This window comes from Agrilus planipennis, unplaced genomic scaffold (assembly GCF_000699045.2).
Source record: "Agrilus planipennis isolate EAB-ADULT unplaced genomic scaffold, Apla_2.0 scaffold3, whole genome shotgun sequence".
Taxonomy (NCBI): Eukaryota; Metazoa; Arthropoda; class Insecta; order Coleoptera; family Buprestidae; genus Agrilus; species Agrilus planipennis.
This window is the reverse complement of record NW_020442460.1, coordinates 1,070,383-1,083,924: the sequence shown is the minus strand read 5'-3', so window position 1 is coordinate 1,083,924 and position 13,542 is coordinate 1,070,383. Positions and strand designations below refer to the sequence as shown.

General features: G+C 31.8%; 3 protein-coding genes across 6 annotated transcripts in view; 1 reads left to right on the top strand and 2 right to left on the bottom strand.

Annotated features, from left to right (window-relative positions):
- Nucleotides 1–3,770: 3,770 nt before the first annotated feature.
- On the bottom strand, nucleotides 3,771–6,278 carry LOC108742097 (isocitrate dehydrogenase [NAD] subunit gamma, mitochondrial). Of its 3 annotated transcripts, none has more exons than XM_018477134.2 (10): nucleotides 6,219–6,278; nucleotides 6,067–6,152; nucleotides 5,969–6,010; nucleotides 5,769–5,840; nucleotides 5,469–5,688; nucleotides 5,128–5,318; nucleotides 4,834–4,967; nucleotides 4,529–4,760; nucleotides 4,253–4,439; nucleotides 3,987–4,132 (listed from the first exon to the last, which is right to left on the bottom strand). In XM_018477134.2, exons 2-10 carry the CDS (start codon nucleotides 6,118–6,120, stop codon nucleotides 4,050–4,052), a joined length of 1,215 nt encoding a protein of 404 aa, XP_018332636.1. In that variant the 5' UTR covers nucleotides 6,121–6,152; nucleotides 6,219–6,278; the 3' UTR covers nucleotides 3,987–4,049. The 3 variants fall into 3 exon arrangements, with proteins under 3 accessions (XP_018332626.1, XP_018332636.1, XP_018332643.1); XM_018477141.2 differs by having other exon boundaries at nucleotides 6,209–6,276; XM_018477124.2 differs by lacking the exon at nucleotides 6,219–6,278 and having other exon boundaries at nucleotides 3,771–4,132; nucleotides 6,067–6,202.
- Nucleotides 6,279–6,629: 351 nt separating this feature from the next.
- LOC108742862 ((E3-independent) E2 ubiquitin-conjugating enzyme UBE2O) lies at nucleotides 6,630–11,191 on the top strand. Its single transcript, XM_018478205.2, has 11 exons — nucleotides 6,630–7,173; nucleotides 7,227–7,370; nucleotides 7,423–7,613; nucleotides 7,669–7,863; nucleotides 7,923–8,142; nucleotides 8,712–8,912; nucleotides 8,961–9,131; nucleotides 9,225–9,503; nucleotides 9,558–9,653; nucleotides 9,730–9,919; nucleotides 9,993–11,191. Exons 1-11 carry the CDS (start codon nucleotides 6,751–6,753, stop codon nucleotides 11,084–11,086), a joined length of 3,204 nt encoding a protein of 1,067 aa, XP_018333707.1. The 5' UTR covers nucleotides 6,630–6,750; the 3' UTR covers nucleotides 11,087–11,191.
- Nucleotides 11,192–11,800: 609 nt separating this feature from the next.
- Nucleotides 11,801–13,542, bottom strand: part of LOC108742065 (nudC domain-containing protein 3) — a 6,541-nt gene continuing 4,799 nt past the window's right edge. The window contains exons 1-2 of one of the 2 annotated variants that reach the window (XM_025980637.1): nucleotides 12,962–13,183; nucleotides 11,801–12,901 (exon numbers count right to left, since the gene is read on the bottom strand). In XM_025980637.1, coding sequence (XP_025836422.1) covers nucleotides 12,103–12,901; nucleotides 12,962–13,065 — 903 coding nt within the window. In that variant the 5' untranslated portion in view covers nucleotides 13,066–13,183 and the 3' untranslated portion in view covers nucleotides 11,801–12,102. Of the gene's footprint in view, nucleotides 12,902–12,961; nucleotides 13,184–13,542 lie in introns of those variants that run through there. The other variant, XM_025980638.1, reaches the window with a different exon arrangement.

Sequence of the window (13,542 nt, the reverse complement as noted above, 5' to 3'; positions counted from 1 at the left end):
ACTATTACACTACCTAGAGAGAAAATAGAAGAGCTATATGTCATGAGATTTTCAGAATAATTTTCCATTTTCTGGGCTTTTAAACCATTAATTTTTGGTATGTATATAAACTTTTTTGTCTTTGGTAGATAAAAACGAAAAGTACCTAATGCAGAAAGTAGAGCAAGTACATCTACCGATCTATTAGAAAACTATTTTCATATTTAGTGATAAGAATGTACTGATGATGAACAAAAATCTCTTATCCTTATTCTTTAAATTTATCGCATTGTAAGAAATGCACCGAATGAATGAATGTGATGTCATACTGTTGAATGGTTCAAATATACCTGCCAAATTATTAAAGTATGATTTAATTATCAATTAATGGCATGCAGACAAAGATGTTAGGCATAGACGATGGTCCATTGGTGGACAAATCTGACAAACATAGGACGATAGGTAGCAAATCTGTGAAATCCAGAAATACAAACATATCATTTATTTCACACATTGAAATAAAGTACAGATCAGATTTTCCAGTTTCTACCTTTAATCATTTATTATAACACTTATTCGTATTGTTTTCTTTTATTAGAAACGTTATTCTATTTGTTTTTAATAGTAGTTTATTTGCATCAAATTCTTGTCATTATTTATTGTGTCGGACGTCATAATGACGATGGGCTTTTATTTGGCGATGCGTTTTGGCGGTAATTTAACTCTTTTAAACTTTAATACCTTTTATCAAACGATTACAGATACGTAATAGGTGACAATATATTTATAAAATAATTGGCAGTGTTCATTATTGTCAAAAACAGTCACATGTCGTTTCGGTTTAGTTAATTACTATTGTAATATTCAGCTTTTTCCTGGGACAGCTAGCAGTTCATCATTAATATAATAACGAATAATAGTTTTTGATTTATCGCAATTGATTTCAATATCAATTGAATAGCAAACATGCACATAGCTGGAGAATATGACTAAACAACGTCCCCCCGCTTGTGTATTGTTCGTTTAACAACCCTCCGGTTCTTTGTGTGTCAAAAAAATATGCGCATACACATTTCATTTTTATTAGTTGGACGAAAGCGCGGCCGGCATTAAAATGGACAGGTCCTGTTATACTTTTGGAGGACGATTGCAGATCATAATTAGCAGTTGAATTGTGAGCTGATGGAGCGCAATAATTTTTATAACTGTCTAGCTCACGCCGCGCCACGACGCGACGCGCCGCCCGCATTATGGCCGACGAACGCGAACGATGCCACAATAGAAGAACGAACGTACACCATCATAAATGCATATGGATGTATATGTAAAACACGTGTATAAGTACATGTTCTAACGGTATGCATGCATCTTTCCATTTTGTGTTGGAAAAATTCTTGGGTCGGCAATTTTCCGGACGTGCAAGAAATGCACTGCTTACATATATGTATGTATTTTAAAATCAATTTTAAATACTCAGATGTGAAGCAAATAATTAAAATTACAATAGCAATAAGAAATAAACAAATTGTAACAGACAAAGGAAAAGATTTCTGAATTAATCCTGCTTATGTACCTCACCAAGGACAATGTTCTATCCCGTGCTTAGACACTGGTTCTATTTCGGGTTCGTTTTCCCTGGTTCAAACTTTCTTGCAAAGGTAAATGTTGTGGCAGTAATAATAATATTTCAAAGATAATCTTTCACTTCCCTTCTGTCTTCATTTCGTTCGACACATGTTTCTCACCACCAACCATTCTCACGATCCCTAAAAGGATGCTGAATGCCCTACCCTCTCGCGTAGTCCGTCCATCAGCATTAGTAGTTGGTAGGAATAAAACACCCAAGAGTTTCTTTTTTTTTAATGAAATTTTTGTAGATTTATTCGCAATCATAATGTTCTCGCAGAACGAAACAGCTGCCTACTCTACTGTTTGCTGGATACGGATTGTAAAAGGAGAAATACTGAATTGCCCAAGATATCACATAGACGTAGATATTCGCAGATATTAAAAATTGTGTTCACAAAAGAACCAAGGCGTACATTGAATAATTTTTGGATAGTTTTTAAATGAATGAATAAGTTGTTAATCTATTTTTTGTTTTAGTTATTTTAGTTAAGATTTTCTGTAAAAACCGCAGTAGGTACTTATAAATTCTAAAGACGTATAAACAATATTGTACAAGAAAGAAATAAAAAAACGCTGGTGCAATTCTTCTTCGCCCTGGATCATTTCTGGGTACTGAAAAGTCGCTTTCCAGCAGAATTATAGCTGGGAATGCGATGATCCTCGTAAATCAGGAATGGGAATACAGAGGATGAGGTGCGCAATAAATAGAAAGGTATGATGATATCGCACAGAGCAGGACTCAAGGGAATTGCCTGCTATTCTGTTATATACGGATAATCTGCCTACTTCCTCTGACGCTTTGATACTGTTAAATGTAAATTTGTTCCAAATAGGGCTCTTAAACGTGGCAGACAGATAACATGGTGTAGGAAAAGTAAATCACTATTGATGTTCCAATGGTCCCGAAGGCCCTAAAGGTTCCTTAACCGAAACGAAAATTAGGCATGCGATCGAAAATAAGTTAGTGGAGGAGTACATAAATAACAATTACATTTTTTTTTTAAATAAGTCATTAAAAACATTGTGAATTTCCTTCCTTTCAATTGTCGAAAAACAATAACTGTTTTTAATATTTTAACACCAAAAAAAAAAATATTTATCATCTCAGAAAATTGAAGATTAAAAAAGGTTTATTCGAATTTTAGGAAATTCTTCTTGAGAAAATTGGTAGAGCAAGTACATCTACCGATCTATTAGAAAACTATTTTCATATTTAGTGATAAGAATGTACTGATGATGAACAAAAATCTCTTATCCTTATTCTTTAAATTTATCGCATTGTAAGAAATGCACCGAATGAATGAATGTGATGTCATACTGTTGAATGGTTCAAATATACCTGCCAAATTATTAAAGTATGATTTAATTATCAATTAATGGCATGCAGACAAAGATGTTAGGCATAGACGATGGTCCATTGGTGGACAAATCTGACAAACATAGGACGATAGGTAGCAAATCTGTGAAATCCAGAAATACAAACATATCATTTATTTCACACATTGAAATAAAGTACAGATCAGATTTTCCAGTTTCTACCTTTAATCATTTATTATAACACTTATTCGTATTGTTTTCTTTTATTAGAAACGTTATTCTATTTGTTTTTAATAGTAGTTTATTTGCATCAAATTCTTGTCATTATTTATTGTGTCGGACGTCATAATGACGATGGGCTTTTATTTGGCGATGCGTTTTGGCGGTAATTTAACTCTTTTAAACTTTAATACCTTTTATCAAACGATTACAGATACGTAATAGGTGACAATATATTTATAAAATAATTGGCAGTGTTCATTATTGTCAAAAACAGTCACATGTCGTTTCGGTTTAGTTAATTACTATTGTAATATTCAGCTTTTTCCTGGGACAGCTAGCAGTTCATCATTAATATAATAACGAATAATAGTTTTTGATTTATCGCAATTGATTTCAATATCAATTGAATAGCAAACATGCACATAGCTGGAGAATATGACTAAACAACGTCCCCCCGCTTGTGTATTGTTCGTTTAACAACCCTCCGGTTCTTTGTGTGTCAAAAAAATATGCGCATACACATTTCATTTTTATTAGTTGGACGAAAGCGCGGCCGGCATTAAAATGGACAGGTCCTGTTATACTTTTGGAGGACGATNCAATCCAAAAAAAATAAAAAAAAACCGATAAGTAATACCGTTAAGGAAAAATTAGCAGAAAAAATAAAAACAATAATGGTAAGGAAAAAAACCCAGGTATGTCACAAAAGACAAGAATATCAGACACTGTTACCATTACCATTGTCATTACCATCAGTAATAGTATATTACAAATTGCAAAGCAAGAAGTCTAGTTACAGTTTTTTTGGTAGTTTTTTGAAAAGGGGGCCACATCACATGTTAGTGCAAAAACAAGCAGCTGTCTGGTAGGTTTTTTCACACTAAATAATTTATGATTTTTTATTACCAAACTCTGACATCGGCCTCCAGAATGTGGTCGATTATTCTCTGCACAACTTCAGTGCTTTTGTTGGTACCTCCAAGATCTGTGTAAAAAAAAACAAAAACGTTTCCTTTCAATACCTAACATAATAAAAGCAATGGTGAGGGGTTTCTCTATACTTTTCTTTTGTATGGAACCCTCGCAAACAGATATAAGTGCTAACCTGGAGTATGAACTTTATCTTCACATATGGTCTTACGGATTGCACTCTTAATAAGGTTTGCATGAGCTTTGTGTCCCAGGTGTTCCAACATATCAACAGAAGCGTTTAACATTGCGACAGGATTTGCAATATTTTTTCCAGCAATTGCTGTTCCAGTATTTCGGGTACCAGGTTCAAAAATTGCATACTTAAAAAAAGTCAAAAATACTTTTTCTAAGCTTTATCATTTTAAAATCAGGGTAAAATCTTCATACTGATGATAAAAATTATGCTTACGTGATCACCATAATTTCTTCCAGATAATAAACCAGCTCCCCCCACAAGACCACAAACTACATTGGAAACGATTGTACCATATAAATTTGTCATAATCATGACATCAAATTGATGGGGCTTTGAAACAAGTTGCATACAACAGTTGTCAATGATCATATCATTGTGTTCAATCTCAGGATATTCTTTAGCGATTTTACGATTTATTTCCAAAAAAAGGCCGTCAGATAATTTCCTAAAATATTGAAATACAATAAGTACGATAATGATTCTGTACCCATATAGGTAAATAAATGTTAAAAACTTACATAATATTTGCCTTGTGAATGGTTGTCACCTTCTTTCTGTCATTTTTCTTGGCAAATTCAAATGCCCAACGGGCTACTCGTTCTGAGTTTTCTTGTGTAACAACTTTCATACTTTCTACCACTCCAGAAACACTCTAAAAACTCAAACATGTAAATAGAACATAAAAAAATACTCTAAAGAATTTGTACAAATATTTTTTTTTATGAAATTTATTTTAGATTGTACTGAAAATATTGTATTTGTATTCTTTTCCCTTATTTTATTTCTTTGCCAATATATTAATAGTTTTATACCTCATGTTCTAGCATGGCATATTCACCCTCTGTATTTTGACGAATAACCATGATATCAATATCCTTTTGCTTCGCGGGAACCCCCGGATAAGACTGGCAATGCAAAACATTTACAAACAGATCTAATTCATTTCTTATAGCAACGTTTCTAGACCTCACTCCTGTACTTTCACTGCGAGTCTCAATATTTCCTTTAAAAACAAATATAAAAACAAAAAATTGACTTCTCAGTATATTATACTATATTTAGGAAATTAAAGCTACCATTGATAAGTCTCACTTGACACTTATTTGTTTGGGTTGTACTACTTGTTAATCTTCAAACAAATATATTTTCATACCTTTAATTCCAACTCCATTTCTCTTGATAGAAATAATGGCATCTTCAAGTTCATTCGCTTGATCAGACTTTGGATCAATATCAACTACTTGAAAATCAACTGGAGCACCTGAATACTTGAAAACCTCTTGAACATAATTCATTAACTCAGGTCCAATACCACTTCCAGGCAACATGGTGACCTGGTGACGACCTCCATACTGAGCAACAGGTATTGGACTCTAAATGAATGAAAAGAATTTATAAATCTTACAGCGTGTGGTACATCTTACTATAATAAGATAAAGATAGGAAATCTTACTGTTTTCTTCACCAAAGGTGTTTTGTGTTGTATTTCAAAGTCTGATAAGGGAACAGCAGCTAAAGCAGATTGCTAAAACAGATCATTTATTTAAAAGTTCATTTGGTAATATAAATCAAAGGAGACATAAAGGTTTAATCATGTGAATGTTTAAAAAAGCATTCACTGGGACTAATGTTAAACTGAGTTGAAATAGATACCTTTCTTATTGTTATTTTACATCCTGATGCACTTAAAAGGGCCTAAAAACAAATTAATTAGTTTTTTAAAAGTTATATAACAATTGCAATAAACATACTAAATCTTTAAGTTTAATCTTGAGACAATTCCTATTGAGAATTCTTCCGGCCATAATTTAAGTCTTCAATTAAAAAACTCAGAAAGCTAGAATAAACAGATAATTCCTTAAATTAAAAGTTATTATAATTAATAATTCTAACCTATTCTAACCTATGATTTTAAACTGACAAATTGTTGACTTTGTAGTAAAGATTGGTTTACACGTTTCATATCCTTAAATACTTTTAATTCAATGAAAGAAGAAAATTAGGAAGATTAAAATATAATATTATGATAATGATTTTGTAACAAAGTAAAACATTTAACCAGTTTACTAAATTTTTCAAATAATGTTTAGTTTTCCATCTAATGCTTTTGTAAATCATAAATAAAACATTTTTATACAATTGCGCTCTTTATTAATCACACTTTGAAAACAATTTTTAAAAGATGTTTGCTTAAAATTTAGATAGATAAATGTAAATCTCAATACGGAAAGCTGACAAAGTTATCTTATTTTAATCAGTATCATATAAAAACTATTATAAAAAAAGCTTTAAAAAATGTGAACTTGCCTTAAGAATAATGTCAAAAAAGCACGTTGGCCGCGTATGTTTAAGTATAAAAATGGTGTTTGGTATTTAATTCTTAAATTTCAGTTTAAATAAAAACCAATTAATATAAAATATTATTTATTTCAAAAATGTCTACAACAACAAAGGAATTCTATTCTAATGATATTGTATATCGTTTCGATAAAAAGAAAAGGATTAATTTTGGTGTCGTAGTTGATAGTTGGGAGGGCTCCACAGATTCGGATGACTCCAGCCCCTTGCTTAAGGGGCAAGTGCGAGTGTGGTGGTTCAACAGTTCTAGAGAAACCGTATCAAAGCAGAGCAAAATTCGTCTTTTAAGTCGAAGTATTATTCCAGGAGACATAGTATGTAGATCGAATGGCAATAACTTGCGAAAGGGGTACTGCAGGGAATCCAAGCAATATGCAACTGTACAAATTGTTGGCACAGATAAAATTATTGAGAAAGTTCCAAGCAATAGACTTCCCACACTTGCACATTATGAAAATAATGATGCTGTATGCTTGGGCAATAAATTTGGTCGAATTCAGGTTTGTTTTAATGTTTCTATTTTAGAGTTTATTGTATTATTCCTATTTTTTAGAATGTTGATGAAAAAATCACAATGCATGCAAAATGTGGATCAACTGTGACAATATTTGCTAGTCTTAATCATGAGATAGAAGATTACTGGTTAACAAGACGTCATAGAGGATATTATGAGCATTTTTATGCTGGGCAAGAAGTGGTGAGTTGTTAAAGAAATTAATAGTTATTCTATTTCAAATTCTCATTTTTAGACCTGCACACCAAATAATTTAATACAGCCTGTTTGGTTGAATCGCACAAAAGTAATGAAAGCCAGCATGCAAAAGAGGCAAAGGTTCACCATACAAAGTGTTGAACCCACTGACATAGAAGTTGCCTGGTATGACAATGATTCCATGTCAAATGTAAACATGAGCAATATAAAGAAAGATGATATTAAAAAGTTAGCAGTACATTTTTTTGTAATTTTGTAAAACTAATAATTCAAATACTTTTAGTTTAAAAGTTGTGGAACCTGTTGAAAAGGCCCATTTAGTTGATTTAGCAGAACGCAGAATGTTAAAATTAAGTTCTTCAGATGTATTACTTAAGAAAAAAGACTGGGTTAAAAAGCAATGGTCTTTATATCAACCTGAATATTTTAAAAATGTCAATTCCAAAGTAGCAAATCCAAATACGCATCATAAAAAAAAGTTAGCATTACATGATCTTATAAAATCAGTTGAGCTAAATAACCCATTGTCATTTTTAGAGGGAGTAAATCAAAAATTCGTCGCCCTTCCCTTGTTTCTTCAATTTCAAGGGAAAGTGCTCCAGAAGAAAATGATGAAGGATGGTGGACTGACGAAGTTGAAGAAGAAATTTCCGAAAACGCTAGTGTCTCTAGTAATATGTCTGGGGGTCCCTTAAAAACGCGTCATTTTCCTCCAAAATCTAAAGAACTTGTACCAGGAAGTACACTTGCAGTTGAAGTAAGTTTTACTTTGTAGTACATGCGTTTGTTAACATATATACAATCCTATATTGCATATATTATTAATATAGAGTTTTTGAAATAAATGGTAATCAAATATAGAAACGGTACTTCACAATTTAAAAGAGCATTTTATTTGATTGGGGAATTTGATGTGAAGAAAATTATACATTTTTTTTGGATTTATATTGACCAGGGGTTTCTCAGAGGGTTTATTGTGGTACACTATTATTTAATATTTATTTTTTATTCAATTGAATACAACAGGCAATCATCCAATAACTAAAATTAACAGTTCAATTACATTTACAATGTTAAGTTTGGAATTTTGTTTTATGCATTCCTTAATATCCAAATTTATGGCATCTGATATTGCTGACATTTATTTATTTATTCCATAACATATTACACAATTAAACTTTGAAAATAAAAAATTCTTTTATTCATAGTAGAGTGGTCTGAATGCCTCTCTCTTTACAAAATTAAACCAAGTAACATTTTTTTTCTGTTAAGTGCATGCATATTACACTTATAAATTATTTAAAGAAATACACCATTTTCTGTAAGGTACTTTGTATGGACTCGAAGGCAACAGTTGTTTGGCAAGATGGGACTGAAGAAAGGGATATTCCCACTACCCAATTAAATTATTCAATCTCACTGGATGATCATGAATTCTACCCAGGTGAATGGGTGGTAGAAGAAGGAAAATCAGAGACTTTGTATGGTGTTGTGCAATCCGTTGATCACACCGAAAGAACTGCAAAAGTAATGTTTTAGTATGTTTTATTGTTAAAATTAATTGATAAATTTTAGGTAAAATGGTTTACACGTATTGGTCAAGAAGACACCCATGCTGTAACCAGTGAAAAGAGTGTGTATGATTTAAAAAAACATTCAAAATTCATTTTCCGTCCAGGAAGCATAGTTAAGAAAGTGCCTGTGGAGCCTGAAAAGCTTGGATATGTAATAGACAGCTATCCAGAAGTAATTATTTCTTAATATACTAATTAGGAATTAAAATACTTACCTTACTTGTTTACAATTAATTCAAAAAAAAAAAATATGTGGCATTTGTAGGGCAGTGTAGGAGTTCAGTGGATTGATGGAACAATAGAAAGTTGTTCTCCATACAGTATTGAGCTCATTCCCGAAACAATCGAATATGAAATTTCCTTAGAGGATAACGATAGCGTACAAGTGATTTCATGGGAAACAGAAAGTATAGAATCTGTAGCTGGAGACATGACTGACGAAACCACTTTACAAAATATGGCAGCACGTTTGGACTTTGTTAGAGGACGAGTTATTTATTTGAAAGAGGTTTTTGGCATGCACACAATCGAAGAGAATTTTTCTGTAAGTCTTGAATGAAATAAAAATGTAATCGATAAAATAATTTCAACTTTGTAGCACTTAAAAGAACTGTTAACAGTATACGACAATTGTAGTTACTTAGATAAGTTATTGGAAACTTCGTTTTTCAGCTTAAAAAGTAAACATTTCCAGGTAAATATTATAAACAGTTCATCCTACTTAATGAGATTAAATATTATTTTTTTCTCATTACTTGTTTCTTTTCCAGATTTTACTGAGCCAAGTAAAGGAAAAAGCTAAGTCTTTTGGAGTAGAATTGCGAGGAAGATTGTTTTCAAATACTGAATCTATGTGCCATACATTCAAATCCAAAAATCCAGAAAAAGAAAACATAAATAAACTTGTTAAGCTTGAACATAAAATTCAAACTCAAATAGGAAACACCAAAGAAAGTGAAGGTAATATATGCTATAAAAATTAATTTCTTTCAATATCCCCCTATAATTTATTTTGCCTATGGTTTGATTGCAGAATCAACAGCACCTCAGACTCCTGAAACTGAACTTTCAACCCCCCTACAAGGTAATATTTGCATCGAATTGTTATCTATGATAAAAGTACGTATGGATTTGGCCTATGCTGAAATAATATCAAGAATAGGTAGTCCACAGGCCTTTTCTGTTATGACAAATGCGTCTGAAAAGGCTGCCACTCCATCTACAGTTACCCCCATGCCTAGTATGCCCGTCACCCCTGACGAGTCCTTCTGCATATTTAGCTCACCAAAACTTGACAAGTCTGTGATAACCAAGTACGAGAATGAACCCTATGTCATAATCGAAGAAGTACCCACATCCCATCATTTTGCTTCTACCAAATTTGAACCATGGGACAAAGCAAAGTTTTATAGAGCAGTTCAAAAAGAATATAAATTACTTAAAGAGTCTTTACCCCCAGGCGTTTGGGTACGATCTTATCAAAATAGATTGGATTTATTGTCTGTACTGATTGTTGGACCTGCCAGGACTCCCTATGAAGATGGTCTGTTCATGTTTGATGTTCAATTGAGTCCTGATTATCCCAGATCGCCTCCTGTTGTTCATTACGTCAGTTACAGTTCAGAAAGACTCAACCCAAACTTATATGTTGAAGGAAAAGTGTGTGTCTCTTTATTGGGAACGTGGATGGGTCGTGGGACTGAAGTGTGGGGTCCCAACAGCACTCTTTTGCAATTAATTGTTTCTATACAGGGTTTAATTCTCGTATCTGAGCCTTTTTACAACGAAGCAGGGTATGAAAAAATGGTTGAATCTCAGCAAGGACAGGAAAACTCACGCAATTATAATGAACTTGTGATTCTTAAACTGGTACAGTCCATGACAGAAATGCTTCTGCATCCTCCGGAAGTGTTCAAACAGGAAGTGATTACACATTTTTCTAAAAATGGTGATAAACTGGTAAGAAGACTACAGAACTGGTGCGATGACAATTGTACTTCTAAACCTGAATTTTCGTTACTTCCGGTCAGCCGGGGGCTTAAATTGTCTCTCAACACAGCATTATCAAGTTTTGAAGATGTGCTAAAGGACATACAACAGGAAACTAATGCGAACAAACAAAAATAGTAAGAAATTAGCTTATATTTATAGCAAATTGTTGATATGGGACTGTTAAGGAAACTTTGTATCAAATAATATTAAAATTCCTGTTTTTAGAGTAGTATACCTTTATTATATTTAAAGAAATTAATAGTTATTCTATTTCAAATTCTCATTTTTAGACCTGCACACCAAATAATTTAATACAGCCTGTTTGGTTGAATCGCACAAAAGTAATGAAAGCCAGCATGCAAAAGAGGCAAAGGTTCACCATACAAAGTGTTGAACCCACTGACATAGAAGTTGCCTGGTATGACAATGATTCCATGTCAAATGTAAACATGAGCAATATAAAGAAAGATGATATTNTTCAATTGTTTAAATATTGAAAAACAATATTTATAAATAAGCCTTTTAAGGGTTGTGATTATGTAAATGCATTAGTCACATTGTAACAGCAATTAATACATAAAATTGTTGCAAAATATGTAGTATAAAAAAACCATACTAAAGGCCGAACTTTACGAAAATTGATTATTCTGATGATTTGTTTAATTAATCATATTAAAGGGATTCGAAATTGTTGTTTCTTATAAGGCGTAGTATTAAGAATTCGAAGTGTTTATAGCAATGAAATTCGCAGTTTTCCCATTTTTTTTTACGTAAGTTTTTGTTTTGATTTTCTTAATAGGTATTTAAAATAATTTTGTGATATATAATATAATATTGAAAGGATTGCTTTAAAAACGAATGTAGATTATAAAATATATATTATACCGTTTGTTTGTCTGTTTTACTGTTATTATTTATTAGTGAACGGTGTTTTTTCCAATAAACGTATGTGATTGTTTATTAATTAATATATTTTGTAAGGAGTTCCTAAAATTTTGCAGAAATAAATGTACGATTGGTTCTTTGTACTTGCTGTATTATTTTTGTAAAAAGAAAAATGTAAAAAAAAATAAAGTTGGCATTTGTAAATTACAATTAAAATGTTCATGATTGCTTTTAAAATTTTTAAAAACGATAAAATCAATTTGAAATCAGTTAATTTCAACTTTGCTAAGATCAAAAGGACCTGAAAAAGGGGAACCCTCAGCATTCCATGCTTTTTTTAAAGTCTCTTGCATTGCCAGTTCTTGACTTGTAGGAAGACCTTGTATTTTCCTTTCCTGATTCCAAGCCAGCTCTTCGATTTTAGCCTGTGCATCTTCTGGAAGTTCTTCAAATGGTCTTGAGCAATCAATTTTAGAAATATCCAACTTTGGTTCATTTTGTAACAAGCAGTTCCACCACATTTCCTGTACCTTATCTAAGTGAATATTTAATTTTCTTTTATCCAAAGCCCATAGCACATCATTATACTTAATTTTCTGACACAGAATTCCAGAAAACAAACTTTCACCTGTTCCTTTTAAAGTAATATCAATTTTTTGGGGCCCAATGTCAACATTTAAATTTTTAGTTGTCAAATTTTCAGGTAGTTTTATAACTACATCTACATCTGTTATTGTTTGGGACCATGAGTAGTTATTATACACAGCACCATTGTAACTTTCTGAGGAATGGAAATTCGATTTTTCCTTTAATTCTTCATTAATGCATTTATTTACACTGATGTCTATTCCATTTAAGTCGCTCTTATTTTGATCTTCAATACTGGAGGTTACAACTTCTGTTTCAACTGTTGGTAAAGGTACTTGACTTTCAGGTAGAGTTTCTGTATCACGTTTGTTATGTGGTTTATATTTTAAAAAAGCCTGTTTGACCAAATTTTCAGCCCAGCCAGGAGGTAGTCCTATTGGAGATATGGGGTCTACAGCAACAACATAAAAGTCTGTCCTATAATGAAAGCATTGTTTTAAAACGTAATACTAAGGTACTTTTGATTTTATAATTTACCTACGGCGGAGAAAACCAAAAATTGTGTCTAAAAATGTTGGGAGGGTTTTGCATTCCTTCAAAATGTTAAAAAGGGCATCGTCAAACACGTTTCCGTTATTCATTTAAAACCACTAATACATTTAATTAAATATCTCTTTAAAATGTGATTAATTTTATTCGTTGCTTTGTTTTTATAAAATTTAACTACCTACAACTTTGTCTAAATATTGTAAGGTTAACTTTTTTGACAATCATAGAAATGATCATAGAGTATATGCATAAGAAAAGGAATTCTATGACTGGGAAAAAACCGCGGTTTTTAAATTTTTAAAATCAAACAAGTTATAATTTTTTCGTTGTTTATTCAGTTTTAGTGTTTTAACTAATTTTAATTACATTTTACTTTAAAAAATAAATAAATTGAACAATATCATATGCAAAACATTGAATTAATGTGGAGGTAGGTATACTAATAGAATTTTAATCACATTTTTTTTAATTATTAATATGGGCAGTGTAAATACCATTCTATTAAATATTAATTCATTGCTATTAATACCTTAATTCATACCGTTATGTGTACAAAAATGTCATGGAAA